General features: G+C 36.2%; 1 protein-coding gene across 1 annotated transcript in view; it reads right to left on the reverse strand.

The window, feature by feature from the left end:
- UNC13C (unc-13 homolog C) overlaps positions 1–17,770 on the reverse strand; it is a 138,516-nt gene that overhangs the window by 99,711 nt on the left and 21,035 nt on the right. The window contains exons 4-7 of the mRNA XM_050309689.1: positions 13,460–13,529; positions 11,741–11,746; positions 7,223–7,294; positions 1,985–2,204 (exon numbers count right to left, since the gene is read on the reverse strand). Coding sequence (XP_050165646.1) covers positions 1,985–2,204; positions 7,223–7,294; positions 11,741–11,746; positions 13,460–13,529 — 368 coding nt within the window. The remainder of the gene's footprint in view (positions 1–1,984; positions 2,205–7,222; positions 7,295–11,740; positions 11,747–13,459; positions 13,530–17,770) is intronic.

The raw sequence follows: 17,770 nt of genomic DNA on the forward strand, positions 1-17,770 counted from the left end.
ATACACTGTTGATCTGTATTGTGCTGTACTCGTAGAATGCACTACAGGACAGAGCATCCATGAGACAGGAATAGATGTTCTTGCCAAATGAAACTTCCAATTAAAAAAATCTCCCAAGTCCCTGCAATGTAATTCAAAAGGGGACTGAATGCCATGCAGTAACCAGGCTGGAGAGCCTGGTGGAGTAGAGGAGGGTTTTCATATGTTCGGTGAGACAAGAACCACCCAAATAACAGTAGCAGAAAGGTTCCTCCCAGCACAAAGACATGATTACCACACTCATAACAATTTGATCTTTGCAAGACTTCATAACACCACTGTTGAAAAAAGATTTGTTGTGTATGTTTCACGGAGCAAATTAATCTTGATTCTCTTAAATTAAAAATATTTCTGAAAGTGTTATAACATGATATGTTGTTCTGTTAAATCCTTCAAAATAAAATGCCCCCTTCTGATGGAGTAAGTTTCAGCTATGTTATATTTCTAGACCATTATTGTATGTAATTATGGTAAGGGAATTCCCACAGCACTCTACAGAAGACTTGATAGTTATCTCTTTGTCATAGAATACAATCAGCCTTTTCAGGGAGCAGCAGAAGTGAGTCACAGCAGAGTAGCTCTTAATCCAAGCAGTAGCTCAGAAGGATATGTAGAAAGTAACCTTCTATTAGATCCAATGTGGTCCATAAAGATTTGGTTTGTGTCCCCCACACCCCAGGATTAATCCCACATTACATTTTGAGAATATCAGCATCAATTCAGTGCCTTTCCTCCATGTTTTCTTCCCCCTGTACATAAATAGATCTAACAAGATAAAATGCATAAGGGGAGAGGTTAAATGTAGGAAAGCTATTTCTATTATCTGCCTCCTCCATCATGTTGGCAAAGTGACTTGCACATATCCTGTTGCCAGTAGAAGTACAAGCTCAACCCATTTCCACGTCTGTAAATCCAGGTAATATAAACCCAGTAATTCCCAGCAGAAACAGGATGTCAAATGACTACTCAAATCAGAGAGATCAATGGGCTGATGTGCAATTCATTATTATTTTTAGCCAGTCTTAAAACATACCCAGAATGAGACAATTAGTCAATAAGAGTGAACAGGAACTGGCATTCTGAAAACATACCTGCTTTTGTTACTGTCCCAGCAACACAGCTATTTGCACTTATTGGAGAAGCTGCTCATGAGTATCATCTTTACACACTTTTGAATATTCACCACCACCAATCACATTAATGCTGTACAAGCTACTTTTGAAATAGTTATTTTAAAAGCAAACATTCTTTTCTCACTTGTGAAACTGTGTCAAAAGCTTCGCTGTCAAACACAGCCCAGTTGCAGCCATAGTGCAGAATCACAATTAAGCACGGTTAAGCAGCTTGATTTAGAAACTCATCATTGGTTTGTGCTCCATGGGGTCAGTTGCTCTGGGAAATTTTGATTAGTTCCCGAACAGTATGAACCTTGAGAATCCATCCCTTGTGACAGCTCTTCACACAGAGAACACAGTGGGAAGAAGGAAGACCTGACTGAAATATCTATGTAGTTTTCCTTCATGTAGAAGCACAGTAACATATCAGCAGTGGAATATCAACATATCAACAATGGGGAATAACTCCAGAGTTATAAAAGCACCTGTCATTCCAAAATAAGAATATTGGAAAATCTGCAGGTCTTGATTTTCTATTGTTTAGAATCTTGTGTAATAATTGTGTTGTAATTTAAGTATGGTTTAAATGCACCTGGTATATTTTTGAAGGAGAATGCATGGTGGCTGGAATCAATCTGAGCAAAGAAAAAGGTTGGTTCTAGTTCCAAATGACTTCCTGATTAAATTTTTCTTTTCCTTACACTGATTTTTGATTTTCCCCTCACTGATTTTGGGTGATTTGGTCCTTCCTTTCAGGATATATCTGAGGGTACACACAAAATCAAAATGTGTCAAGTATTGCAACGCTTGAGTTGTCAAGAAATACTCACTCTGCAAACAGTCAGCATTCAGGAGGTCTTGGCACTTCTCATGGCACTTGACACCACATTCCGTGCATCTCATGCCTTGTCTGGCTATGCCCCAAAGTAGACCTTCACATTCATAACAGTATGTGGGAGTTGTAGCTGTCCAAATTTCAAAGTTATGAGGTGTGGTTGATGATATAGGATAGATCAAAGCCTGCAATGTCTTCTTGAAGACATGTATTTTCTGTTGGGTAAGAAAAAAAAAAAATCAAGACTTTGGTTGAACTATTGTTTAATGCAAGTGAACTGTAGCTAAATTATATGGCATTTACACTTCCAATGCTACAAAAGATCAGAACATACACAGAAGAATGAATTTGCAAAATACTGATTTACTCATTTTGCCTTACACTTTGAAGGCAAAAGAACACTGGATGACTGTTTTATCTGAATTCAGAAACAGAAAATCTGAAAGCAGAGTTAAGCTGAAATCAAGTTAGTCAATTAACACGAAGTCTTATGCATATTTTTAGGTGGAAATTAAAAAATTCATCAGCATTACATTCATTGGTGCATTTTAATGAGCTACCTAACATTACTTCTGAATATTTAAATACTTTCTACAGGAACCTAGATACACTGTATAAAATCTACTTTGATTATATACAATGCTATCATTCAATAAGTAATGTCTATATAACCTCATCAAATAAAAGCTGACCAGTTTTAGGGTTCCATTTTATCTGCATTCCTGTGCTATATAATATCTGTAATAGCATACTCACTACTTCCTTTTTAAGCATCAAGTTGCTTTTTACCTGTAAACAAGAATGATCCATACTCTCAAAAATCCACATCCATTTCTTTGACTCGTGGCCAGTTCTGCTACAAGCACAGTTATTGGCTGACTAGTACTGTAACAATCTCAGCTCCTCAGTGCTTAATAAGGTAAAACCGAAGCAATGTCTGAAGTTTTGTATGTAAAACGTGGGTTTATATGGCCACAATTGTCCAGCTTATTTATCTGAGCTTTGTTTTGGGGCACCCAGATCTTCTAAGTCCAGGTGATTTACTGGGAATAAAAAAAAAAGCCCAGCAGTGTGTGGGCTGTACTTGGCACCACACAAAGATATGATCTTACAACGTTTGTGGGAGTTGTGTGTTCACTAAACTTATCCATGGCTGCCATGAATGTATTAAAAGTTCTAGAATTGTTCCCTTATAATGAATGATTGATTCTTTTAGAAAGAAGAAACCATATTAAAAAGGGTAGCACAGAGGGATATTTCTGAAACTCTGTCTGTCTTACCACGGCTGTGTTCAGTGAGGATATGATATGAGGTAGCTCTAGTACTGTAGAAAATGGGGAACAACACTTGGGAATTTGTGTGATTTGTCCATTTGTGCTTCAACATCTCTGCCACAGTTCTGATAGTACAGTAAGCAAAGCAAACTTACTCAGTTAAGCATTTGTTAGCACTCCCTTACATTTAATATTCAGCTGTGGTAAGTTCATACCAAATGCAAGATATTAGGCTGTCTACCAATATGCTGACATGTTCTTGGTTTTATGTATCTTCATATCTGCTCAAAACATGTCAGAAATTCTGCTAATGATAAATTGTCTGATAAAAATAAAATATTTTTTGTGGACACGCTTGCATAATGTTGCACAATCAGAGCCATCGATTAAAGAACTCTTGCTACCACGGGAAAAACATTACCATGTAGCAATAAATCTACTGATCCATAGGTTCAAGCACTAAAAATAGCAGAACCAAATGTTAAGTAGCTTAGGCTGCAGCAGCTCTTGAAGTTAAGAGTTACACACTAAAAACAACATCCTGTGAAGCCTAACCAAACATACATGGTCAGACATTTCATGGGCATTTTAATCTGCACTTCTGAGAACACTGTAGAACTGAACTAAGAAAGAAACCTGATACAGCACAAAAGACTAAAACAAATACTGAATTGCTCCCTGGGGTGCTTCTTTGCCTGTCCTGGTAACTTCCCTGAAAGCAAGGAAAGGTCTGCACTGGTTTGATTTGGCAGACCCTAAGAAGGACTGGGATAGTCATGGCCACCTAACTCTGGAGAATTCATCTTTGCACATATCTCCACCTTCTGCCTCCCATGTTACAACTTACCAGCTTCAGGGATCAGAAAGAAACCTAAGGTGAATTTATGCAGCTTGCTGAGAAATGATGCTTGTCAGAAACCACCAGGTATTTGAAGGTTCCTTTGCAGATTACACTGTCCCATTCCTGAACTCGCGTAGCCTCAGTACAAGTCCTGCCCTTTCACCCTGTTCAACTTCACTGTTTTTTCACATTATAAATAAATTTGCCAGTAACTTTTATCTTTTTCTAAAATGTCAGTAAGTAATGAAATGGCACAGCTCAACAGGCCTTGAAATAAACATTTGAGGGTAAATGAAATTTTCAGCTGAAAGACACAATTTGTAAATTGGTTTTGCTGCTGAACATATTCCTTCCCCTGTTGTTAATAAAGCAAATTGCAAAGGAGAATTTTGTTTATCTTACTGTCTAGAGGCTTTCATTCCTATTACTTTTCTCTGTTTAAATGTTTCTGTTATATGAATTCACTGAGCTCTGAGCATGGCAACATTTAGCACTCAATATATAGGAGAATTATCTAGTTATTTGCTTATCCTCTGAACTGAAGTTTATTTCTGTCAGATACTAATTGAAATATTTTTCAATGTCATCAATATATTCTTTTTACAAACTTGCAGCCCTGTCTCTTTGTTCAGCAAAGCAATTAAATGAATGCTCAATTGAAAACATATGTTCAAGTATCACACTGCTTAAAATGTCTTGAGATCTGTGCCTGAGAACACACAAACTCACCGTGCCATGTGTGTGCTCCACCAGAAGGACAACAGTGTCAGGTGGCAAAGCTCAAAGCCTCAGGTTTTGATTTTTTGTGTCAGTGGCATTTGATTTTTTAATAAAAGGCATTAGTTCAAAGAATTTCCATACTGAATCTAATCAACCAAATAACCTGCTCCCACCAGAGTCATTAATATTCCCTCCAGAAAAAGTTGAGGGAGGGTAAAAGCCAGAAAAGCCTTAATCAGAGGAATAACTTGCCCAAAGGGGTTTTTTTTTCCTTAACTCTCATCAGCAACTGCATTTCTTCATCTGCATTTCACATCTTTATTTTGTGGAGAGTATCTGGAGAGTTCTTTTATGCCTGCAAATGTCTGTCCTTTTTGTTTTTAAATCTTGCTCTACCCAGCTGAATGATGCCCTAGGTTATTAAGTTCAGTTGGCTACTTAGAGACCAAGTACAAAAGTATTACCTTTTCCATGTTTTAAATATCTAGCCAGTGGCTTTACTGGCTGTACCATTACATTTATCTGTGAAAGAGGAGAACCATACAATCACAGAATCCTCACTTCCCTTCATATGTTTAGTGAGGACTGGCTCACTAAAGAATAAGACAGGCTTCTCTTATTCACCTCTTCTCTAAATTAGCTTTTTACCCTTTCTCATCAAATGAACTTTGATATATCTAAATTATATTTGCTGTCTGCCTTTCGACTTACATTTTTATTTAAAGATTTCTTAAGAAATATCTATTTCTGATGCAGAGTTTTTCATATGGCATGGTTCAAAGGGATGCCAAAGAGTATAAAGGCATAAAACTACATTGAAATTATTTTTCCATATCTCCTGAATCATAGTTCAGTAGTTTCTCCTGGCTGACAGCATTGGAGAAATGCTCACGCTGAGCTGTCTATTGGGATTTGTTGCCTTCTTTTTTCTTCCTGAGCAGTACCACACAAGTAAGAATCTATAAGGAAAGTCCAAATTATTATTTATTGTCTTGCATTTGTTGGCAACTAATATTATCTCTAAAACCTGCAACTAAAGTCAGAGTCTGGTAGTTTTTATAGGAAGGGAGGCGTGTAAAGGAATAGTTGCATCTGTATTTATCATCATAAAAGGTAATAATGCATACATAATTTTTTTTTTTAAAGAAAGCATATGGAGTATCTTAGTTACTTTTACTGAATTTAAGTATTTTTGCAGAAACTATAACATAGATGAAAAAAGTCTTTATTTTGTACCACTTGCATGGTGTCAATTTTTCTCTATAATTTTGTCTCAGCCTTGAATTTCTTCTTAAGATTCAATAGTTCTCTTTCATTCTGCCAACCTTTGTTACTATTCTGAGATAGCAGAATAAAATAACTCCTTCTTCTACTAAAAGAACATTTCAAACACCAGCTGTTTTCTACCTCAGCAATCCATCCCTGAGCACTACCAAACTGGTACTTTATGTTTACCATATAAGCACAGAAAGTTCACGATAAATCAGGTGAGATGGACGGGTGTGTATTTGTGCTGTGGGTTTCAGTTCCCAGAACACCTGTCAGTATATTCTGTCCTTCCATTCTTCTCCTATGGAGCTTAACAACTGTGTAAGAGAAATTCAACACTTTGTTTTTCTTCAATGTAGCATATATTTCAGAAGGCTATGTATGCACTAGCAAGTTAAGGAACACAAAACGGGCCTGTATTCCTTCAAATTATGACCTTTTGCTTAGTTCAGCCATGTAAATCTTCCTGCATTGCCCTTTAAGCATTCCTGGGGAAAATGACACCTTTTTGTGTTTTTGTTTCAAATAAATTTCTTTTTCAAAATCTAAGTGAAGTCAATAATGGGAAACCACAATACACAGGTTTTACTAGCTATGAGAATATGATTTTTCAAAATATTCTCATGGTCACTTCTCGTATGAATTAAACATTTCTTCAAGAATGATGTGTTATCAGCATGAGTTACATTAAAAACTGTCAAATAGTGTCCCAGCCACCTATAAGGACTGGGAAAAAATAATGACCACAAAGAAACTTTCTTGCAGAGTCCTGTCATTCTAATTGCACTCATGGTGCGATAAAGACACAAAGATGTTGAAAGACTGCAGGTAAAGCCCAGTATAAAATGCTTCCCCCAAATCACTGTTTGGTAAAACAAAGGTTTCTCACTCAGTCTCTTCTGACTGTCATGAGCGTGACTCAGCAGAAGCAAACCTGGCCTTGTCACCGTGGATCAGCCAGCAAATTCTGCTCAGGATCCCTGAAAGTTCCTACCCTGTAAATGGAATGTTTACACACTCGATTTCATCCAGTTTGGAAGTGTCTAAGGCTGAAATAATTTTTAAAGATCTTTCAACAAAAATGTCTCAACTATTTAAGTGATTTAAACATGTCATTGAACACACTTACCATTTCCTCAGTGTTTATGGAGGTCCGGGTGAGCATGGCCATGGAAATACCAGACTTTCGAGCTGCAAGTGTCTGTTTGAGGCAAATGTAAAATGGTTAAAATTATACTTGCAACAACAGCTGTCGAATCTAATGGAGGAATTAGCACTTGATTATGCTATTGGATATAAACAAAACTTCAGAAGTTACAAAACTTTTCATTAATGTTTGCAGCCCAGAACCTTTAAGGTTTCAGTACATAATGGAGGCACACCTTCCATCATCATTACTGTTTCTTTCAGCACTGCCCAGCTGAACTGCCATTTCTAATACGAGACCTGTTATTCAGAGGTTTGTGACTCAGTTTTTTTAAACCACAGGCTGTCACTGTTTTTCCGCTTTGCCAACCAAATTAATGTGGTACAAGGGTAGGCATCCTGCCCTAATTTGGAAGCTGACTGTGCCTGCAGCAACACGGGAGATCATTTTGCAGGAGTCTTACGGTTCAAGTTGTCTGTGCGTATGTATAAAAGTGTTACTTGTCTTGAATAAAAAGACCTTGAAAAACCTTAAATTATTATTTCCCTTAAAGAGAATATTAATTTGATACTATGGATCATAGTACCCATATATGGAGAAATACTCCGATTCCTGGAGGTAGGAAAAAAGGCTGGAACTCTGTCTCAATCTGTCCTCGTTTGGCCACACGATGTTATTGGTATATGAACACTTCCTGGTTCCAAATACATACTTGGTTGTAGAGATAATCTCATTTGCTCTAGTACAGTACATACAAGGGGACTCAAAATGAAGTATTTTTAATATACAACAAACAATGAAATTTTTTATTCCTTATTGCAATACTCCTGGAATTTAAATGGTTCCTTGAGAATTGATTAGCAAGTATAATGATCAGAAGGAAAAAAACCCTGGTGAAATGAGTTCTGTGTGTTTTCCAAATAATATTTCAAATCTGAATATCACTTCTGCTATCAGTACTCCTTTTGGCCTGAGAGAAACGGGTGAGATTTATTTCACTGTGCGAAATATCAACCATAACACTGTTATATTACTGCACTTCACCTGCAGCACCATTCTCATTCTTCCTTTCCCCTATTCTAAATCATTCCAAGTGTGTCTCTAGAGTTGTGCTTTATCTCTGTTCTTCTGTCACCCAGTATCTGCTTTGTCATGCACTGCTGCCCTCATAGTCTAGCCCCGTGCAGATCAATTATACCACCCACTAACCATAAGTCTGTTGTTGCCTTTGTTGTGGGGATACAAATTTTCACCTAACTGTGCAGTGTGTCTCTGTAGTTCACCATTACAGAGCTATTACAGCAAAAGTTTCACTGATATTTTCCATATATTTTTTTGTGAAATACGTATTGGGTCAGAAGCAATTCAGGCTCCCATCAACCGAGGAATTGCATCATTAATCTTTGGATGAAGAGACAATCCCAATTTCTTCCCATTTAATCATTTTAAACATTGACATTTAAAATGGATTTTTATTTATTTATTTAGATATATTAAGACTGTTCAATTTTAATTTTAAATGTTCACTTCCCCTGATTCAATTTTCAATAACTTTCTCTTGATAATAATTATTCTTGCAGACTGACACAAAATTATTAATCTTGTGAAACCAATTATAGGGTAAGAAGTCATCCTTGGTTTAGTAATATTTGATTTGATTAATCCTTGTCCTATTACAATTAAGATGGGATGCAAAGAACCCTCCTTTTATTTTTTTCCTTTTAAACTCAGCAGCTTACCCTCTCTATGCCATTAATTTGCTAGTAGTTTTCCCATTCTATTATTATTAAGTAAATAATTCTGTTTACTTCTCTGGGACCATCTTTTTATTCTACTTCTGTGAATATGGGAAATTCCATCAGGGAGTGCCAGTGAGATTGACAAAGTCACAGGAAAGATTAAACAGAGCCAAGAGGCTTTGCTGTTTCAAACTTTTTATGACAAAATCTAATGCTACAGGACCCGTGCATCAAAGTAAAAAATGGTAAGTAAAAATGCAATGGAATCATTAAGAAGAAAAGAAACAATTTTCATAATCAATAGAGTTTCAGGTTAAAAATAATTACTTTAAAAGCACCCATCTTTTGATCCCTCCTAAAGCAGACGTTTCTTCTCCAAGTCTTGCAAAGTACCCATTTATATTTACTTGCCTGCAGTAAGCTAGTTTTACAGTTTTGAACTGTAGACTTCATGTCCCTTATACTTAGCAAGGGATTTGATCCTTTCAGGTCTCAATTGCACGATCCCAGAAAAGCCAAGTGAGAGAACAACAGGGATGACTTGTCCGGGCAGGAGTAGAAAGGGCATAATAACATTAACCTGGATTATGGGGCAGGGACTGCTGCTGTGTTCTGTCCTCCAGCAATTCATCAAAGTACATGAGCCAGCAGAATTGCAGCTTCATGGTAGCAGTAGAAGCCAATAAACAGATATTATTTCCCATGAGAAAAAGTCAAAAAAGGGAAGCAATTTTGGCCCTGTCCTGTGTCCTTGAAGCTCAGTTCTCCCAAGGGGCGCTCATGGAATCATGGAACTTTACTGTTTTGCTCCTTAGTCAGAAATGTGTCTAAAATTATAGTACAGTGCCCTATATAAAATAACAAAACCTAAGAGAAAGCAGGTAATTAGGTTGTTCTTAATCAAGTGTTTGTCATGCTGGAAGAAAGTGATATCCAGAGGGATTTGGGATAAACCACTATATTTAACAGTTATATGGATTAAATTTACAGGGATTTTAGTGAAAAAAAAATCACAAGGGTTATTTCCATTTATGTATCATTGTCAGAATAAACTGCATCTGCAAGAGAAAGTCCATAAGCAAAATGCTGCTGTTCCGAAATACTGCAGTTGGTGATAATTCAATAGGTAACTGCAGCCAATCATCTGGGCCCTCCAGGAAGTCCAAATTGCCAGAGCATCAGAAGAAGGTGGTGAGCAACAGGAACCTGAAGTGGTTCACCACTCTCCTTCAACAGGACACAAGACTTATGTCAGCAGTTTACACTTGATTACCCTCAACCTGACGTTCAGATTCTACCTCGTGTCTCTCCTTATGTGAGAATTTGACCTGAGAATAAGACCTTAAGTAAGCACTGCTGAATCCTGAACATATGAACAAATTTATAAAAAACCCCAAACGATAAGAGAAGATGATAAAGCAGAACATGGCCTATTTAATTTTTAAATGTTTTTCCAAATCTCTGATATAGGATTTAAAAAAAATTAGTTTCCTTTACGCTCAAGGCCTTTTGGATGACTTAATAACTTGTATTTACACTTTCCTATATATTACCTCCAAAATTGCCTTAGCAGCTTTAATAAATAAATAAATATAATTAGAAGTAATTCTAGAAAAAACATTGAAAAATAGTAACTGTAAGTAAAAGCAAACTGGACTCAAGCTACAATTAAATATTAAATGAAAATTGTGTTGGTGAGAAAAAGAGTCCCTTATCATGATGGAATAAGTGAACTGTGTTTTGTACTAAAGTAGCACAGAGGAACAGGCAGTCAAGCCAATGTAACTGTTCATGTATTCATGCAGTACTCAATCCTCAGGTTTTACAGAGGGTCTCCATTTTCCTGATCACCTTTTGGTTGTTAATTTTTTTCTTTAAAAGAATCTAGAAGCTACTATCAGCAGTTGAAGACAAAATGTTTGTTAACACTTTAAAAAACGCTGGTGTATTTTTAATGCAATGTGAAAGTTACTCACTGCAGGTGAATTAGACAAACATTTTACTGTTTTCAGTATTTAAAGGTTGCACAATTTTAGAACTGTTTCTTTTTGAGAAAACACAGGTAATTTATCAGATCTCAACTTCTATATTCTGGAAGAAGATTTGTACTCTGTTTCTTGACGTGCTGGAGTGGAGGGGGAGCAGGAATGAGGAAGAAATAACTTGAAAGGAAGTAATCTACTGCCTGATATTACTTAGCCTGTCCCATAATTTTTCTATCAAAAAGTTGATGTCTGATCCTGAAATATTCAACAGATATGAAGTGTTAAGCTTAGAAAAAGTATTTGGAAAGGAAATGACGATTCAGCTCAACTACATGATCATTACTGGGCATGACTGTAATATCATTTACTTTTTCTTCATATTTGGAGCACAGACACAAAAGTATGTCCTGTCCAGCCTCAAAGATAATGGTATTTTTATATTTACATTTATTAGAATTAACAAAGCCCTCACAACTTCTCTTTCTCTAAGTATCTACGGCTCTCAGTACCACAGGGGAAGCATCATGCTTGGTTGCTAAAGATTCTGCTTGTATCATTAGAAAGGATATTTGGAATACATTAATAGCTTTTTAACATAAACCTTTTCTAATAATTTGGTATATATGATGCAGAGGACAAGACATTCTCTTATGACTAAATTCTTTATCATAAAATATTTTTCCTACTTTCCAATAGGTCATAATAAAATATGACATTACTGAAATCCATAAAAGTTATGATAATTTTAGAACATTTATCAGTATAAAAGTACTTACCATAGCCTGAAAATCCAGCCAAGATAGGAAAGAAATTTTAAAGAATATTAATAATTTGTCAGATTTATTGCAACACAAATATATATGAAATTATATCTATTTCAGTCAGTATCAAAAGGGTCTATCACTCATTTCTAGCAATATTATCTCTATTTTCATGAAACAGTCAGAAGTAAGCATAAAACAAGGATCATTTACAGTGTATCACATCTTACAAGGACCTGATCATTGATTTAAATGAGGTATGTTGGAATCCACTGAAAGCTCAGAGCTTGCAGGAGGCTGCTTGAATCATATACCTTTAAATACAAATAATCTTTGAAAGGTGAAGACCTACACTAAGTCTGAAATAAATTCTTCTAAAGTTGGAAGAAGTGTTTTAGGCTTACGGATGTAGAACTGAATTGTAATACAATTTACTCTTTTAAAGACATACATAGTTAAAGAACATATAGCTAAGAACTATACTGTAAGTCCATAATGATTCGATTTCAGATTGAATTTCAGTTTTAAAACTCTGCAATTTATACTTATTAAAGACAGAATTCCTTCAAGGAATTATTCTCCAGGGACTGGACAGTAAAGCAGAAATCACTGACATACCAGAATAATAAAATGAAAGTGTTATTCCTCTCAAAGTGAATAATTAACATTCTGATGTCTTAACGCATTCTGAGCTATACTTGCAAAAAGTTCCAACAATTAAAGCAGAGTGTCATTTAATATGCATAAAAATGTCATAATGAGGCAGCAGATTATTCTTGTGTAATACAGCTAACAGTGGAGTGGTTGCTGTCCAAAAGACGGTCTGAGTGAATGCAGGCTCTCCTATGTCACACATGGTAACATCTCATTGATTCCAGAAGGAACTCTACCCTAAAATGGTTGCTGTTCTTTCTCTGCCTGACTGTTCAGATAGCACAGTGCATCACTGTAAACTAACTGAACAGTGTAGCTGAGAGAACAATGAGCAATAATTTAGCAAAGGCTGATCTTTTAATGACAGCTCCAGTAACATTTACTTAGGCTAACTCCCCATCATTTCTTTACAACAAAAAATTGGTTTGGGGGCTCACCGCCATCAGAGAGTAATATGGATTTTATTGAATTATGAATTCTGTACTTCAGGAAAAGAAAAAGAGAAATGTGAATAGCACTTGAAATTCTTCAGAGTAGAGATTTTACTTAATCTTATTTAGACTGGAAGTCAGAATAAATCTCAAAGGAACTGCCATTCTTTTCACCTTGCTGAAATTTATTTTTCTAGACTATTATATATGTTAGAAACCCCATGCCTCATCTTGTACCAAAAGTACACATAAATCTTTAAAATATTCATAGTGAAAAAGGGCTGCTTTTTCAAAGGAACTTTCTTCCTCTTTCAGTATCAAAACAAATCAAGTCAATCACTATTCCAAACCCTTAATAGCACCTGTCTTCATATGCTAACTTAAAATGAGAATGGGCAGTTTATTATTGCATGAAATGCTTATTACTTGATTACACAAGTAATATCTAAATATTCACTGAGATATTCAGATTTATCTGGTCCATTAGAACAACTGCCTCATTGACTTTTACTGGCCTCAATCCATTCTCTCAAGATATTTATTTTCCCTAAAACAATGGCTGACAAACTGTCATTCACGTGCACAGTAGTAATTACAAGAAAGGTGTAGACAACTGACAAAGGAATTCACAGTTTCAGAAGTTACTCACCAGATCTCGAACAATGGGAAACGATTTCTTCCTGCGCAGGTCTGGCATGCTGTCAATGCCATACAGTCCACTGTATTTACAGATAAAATCAAAATTAACAGTTATCAGCTAAAGAAGGTCAATGTTCTGTTTCTTGTGAAAAGGTGGTGAAACTCTTGGTGCTGCTGACTTTTACTTCTGGCATTCACCCAAAGCAGAGTAGCTGAAAGGCTGTTTAATACCTCCTAAAACTTTTTACCATTGATTTAGAAGTTAAAACAGTACCTTTCCATCAAAAGGTCTTGTATATCTGGTAGCTGAGATGCAGCCCAATATTGCAGAGAATATAATTGTTGTAATTTGATAAAAAACTACAATACCCAGTGAAGTCACAGACTGACATCTCAAACAACTCCACGTAAATGTGGAAAACAGAGCTTTTAAGATAATTCCATGGTGACCATCACTGTTTTCTCTCTCCTGGTTTAAGCTTTTTCATTAAGTACACAATTAAACTCCAGTTAGATCTCACATATAACTTGGAAACAGCAGCAAAGAGCAACTTGTAATCACTTCAAAGAATAAAAGGCTGACGCAATAGAATTTGGAAGAATACTTAGTGATACAGGTAACAATGTGCCTCATTACTCCTGACTCTTCAGAACAGTTAACACAGGTATTATCCTCTGAACTTTTCTTGCACTGGATCTTGGAAGATTGTTACATACCTTGTCAGATCTAATTCAGAGATACTTTGAGATTCTCAGAGAAGGTGGTGTATAACATGGTTTATCATCTGAAAGTCCTCATTTTTTTTTTGTACACAAAGCAATTTTTGAGTGAAAAGAGATATAACTGAAATCAGTGACAGAATTTTCACTTCCTTTTGAAGAGTTGGGACTTTGCCCCAGATACTCTTTCAGAGACTTGAGGATTACAACCCCCACACCCCTCCCAGCCCAGCTTACAAACTTGACAAAAAAGTTGACAAATTCTAGATCTGGTTGAGGATTCCTGTTGGATATAGATGTTACAATTCCAGAGCTGCAGCTGAGTCCAGAAGGAATTATGAATCAGAGACCTCAGCTGTTCTGACTTCCAGGCTGGCACATTGATGTAAACTGAAATCAAAGCCGAGTTATGCTGATGGGACAGACTCATCCTCGCTAACTCCACTGCTAATAACTTCAACATGAATCAACACAAGCCAACAGAACTCAAGACATCAGAACTCCAAATGATTTAAGAAAAGTGAAATACATCCCTCTGTTTTTCTTTGCAGAGTTCCTTCTAGTTACAAGAGAAAAAAGGTCATGCCTTTCATATCTTAGTTGAGTGAGTAAAGCACTCAGAGCATAAGAGAGTTTATTTCAACACATATGAGCATTACCACTTTCCAAGCACTATCCTAACGTTTAGCCTATAAATTCAGGAGATAATCTGTTTCTTCCATACTCCCTTCTGATGCACCTGCATCATCATCTAAAAAAGGGAAAGGAATTCATAAGCTGTTTTGTGCAATTCCTTTATATTTTGACATGAACAGTCTTTGTGAAGGTTTGTGATCCTAGAATTTTTTTCAAGAACATAAAGATCAAAGTAGACCCAAACTGCAACTTCCAGACCTACAAACCCAGCAAAAGCATAACAGAAATAAAATAAAATTTCTGAGGTTATGAAAAGTAAATGTATGGAGACTAAGAGATAAACTCAGAAACTCAGGGCTTTTTGCTACTCAGGAGTAGTTCCATCAGCAGCAAATAAAACTCATCCTGTGTATAAGGATGTGTATGCCACAAAGAGTTACTTCTGACAGACAATATCTGTAAAAGCACTTCCATCTATTATTCTGTTCTATAACATAAAATATGAGTGAAATGGAGGTTCTTATTGAACTCCTTTTACTAATCACTAAGGAGTAGCACATAGCAAGGAAAAAAAAATCCAAATTCAAGAATGACTAATAGCCTTTTTCTGGGGAAAAAGTTATGTCTGAATTAAGCATGTTGATGATGTTACCAAAGAAGGAAAAGGTTGGCTTTTGAGGGAACAGCAAGAATGACAGATGAATAAAGGCAGATGAATATATAATGCAAAGATATTTTATTATGACATTAGTGGTGTAATTTATGCTCAGTCAGTAATCTGTCATAACTCACACCTCTGTCTCTTTAAATAGCTTAATCTTCTACTCAATCTGTACTTCCCCCCCACAATCTTTTCATTATGATTTCCAACTCAACTCCAACTTAGCAGAAACATCTTGATCTGCTTATTCCTCTGTGCATCTCTACAATATAAAAAATATTTACTTCTAAGTTATATATATAGTCAAGAGGTACCCATTTTGTTCTTTTGAAAAAGTATTACTAAAACTTATTCCAGTTGTCATCTGCAAAGTGAAATATCAATGAATTTAAATATTTTGGTTTAAAATGCACTTCACCATCTTTTCTGACAATACCAAGGTAGTACTGTAACAATTACCAAGAAGTTTATGTATTCCACTGAAGGTTCTGCAACTTCTCTGCAATTAATTTTTGAAATCTGGCAATGTCAGGAAATTCTTACACGTACTCACTTAGTCACCTGAATACCTTTAAGAGGTTAAAGAAGCTGAGCACATTTGAGGGAAGAATTGCAACCTGAAACTGCAGCTTGTAAAGGGAAACTCTTTCCTTTCTGTCTCCTTTCGTTGTGCAATGAATCAATGATGAGATGAACTCCTAGAAGACAATAATATCTCCTGTCTCTTTGCTGAAATCAATCTTATTTTTGGAGAACTGCTTACATAGTTCTCTTCCTTGCATCTCTACTGAAACAGCCCCGACTTTGGGGATGTGAACTAGAAATCCTCCAATGCACAAATTTTCTGTAGAAGGACAAATTGATCCTTCTAATAACATGTAAGAGGACCGTAAATATGCAAAGATTGTTGACTATCACTGGAAGTAAAGACTAATATACTGATCTGGGTTGTGAGATCAAATTTTATTGAAAAACAGAATAGCTACCTTACCAGAAATAACAAACTGGTTACTGCTGTATTGACAATGAAATATTAGTCTTTGAAACATTAAAGACTAGCCATAGAAAAACTGTTTATGTTAATGTAGGTTATACAGTAAATTCTCTACTCCTCTCCCTATGCCATAACTTGACACAGAAGATGAAGTTTAATCAAAGTTATTATTCAAGCCATGAAAAAAGTCTGTAATACTGACTATTTTTTGTGTGCTTCTGAAGATATTCTGCACAACAATAATGTATTTGTATTTGTCAGAGTCCAAGAAAAATAAGTTTGTTTTACCATTGAGAACATGCCACTGAAGGAAAGGAGTAATCATCTGCATGCAGCACCATCTGTGTATCATTAGCAAATTTCAGAATGGATTAGGCCATATGTAAAATTATCAGTCTCTGACTTGCCATCATACAAGCAGTAAATTAATACACAGCAAGTCTGGAAAAAGTATAACAGTACTACTCAAGATTCATGATAAAAAACCCGGCTGACCTCCTTTTACTTTTAAAAAATATGCAAATAATGAACTCTAAAGTGTCTCATTTCCAATAAAATGAAGAAGAAAGTTAAAATGAAGAAGCCATTATGGGATACCGGTATGGAAAACCCAGTAAAGGCGTTGCTTTTTGCCATTTAACAGAGAGGTTGGATGAGAAACCCCAGGAAAGCTGTCTTTGGTCTTTGCCTTTACTTTTTTTTGTTCTGGTTTTTCTCTCATTTCATGCAGCCAAGGGGAGATCATTGCAGAGAATGAAGGGTTGCAGTCCCTACCGTGGATGTGGGGTGTGCTGGTGAGATGTGCATGTGAGATGGGGTCACAGCTTTGTGCTATGACAGAGGGGGAAGAGCAAGGCAGAAAAGAAGCAGCTGAGAGATTTCTGCATAGATAAGGCACAGTATCTGTGGTTGTGAGGGAAAGAATCTGCCTTCACTTCGAAGAGTAACACGTTTTGGAGACTATAAGAGGAAAAAAGAATCATAGCTAAACTGCAGTCAGTGAAAAGGCTGAGGGATCCTAGAATTTAGGATTAGTTTTGTATGCAGGAGTAGAGTGGGAAGTGTGATTAAAACAGAACCACAGAAGTCTTTGAAATGACAGCATTCTTTGGCTGCATGAGAAGTTAAATGAAAATTGCATAACTGTTTTCAGGGAGGCCTAGTGAAACAGAGGCTTCAAAAAGATATTGCAGACAGCAAAGGGAGGAGAGGCCCAGTCTACACATTGTCAGCAATAGAAGTGATGTTTAATTTAAAAACATGAGCTAGTATTGAGCTATTGTCAGTCATCTGAAGTCGTCCCATGCAGT

Source organism: Myiozetetes cayanensis, unplaced genomic scaffold (assembly GCF_022539395.1).
Source record: "Myiozetetes cayanensis isolate MyiCay16 unplaced genomic scaffold, myiCay2020 scf14, whole genome shotgun sequence".
In the NCBI taxonomy this organism is placed as follows: domain Eukaryota; kingdom Metazoa; phylum Chordata; class Aves; order Passeriformes; family Tyrannidae; genus Myiozetetes; species Myiozetetes cayanensis.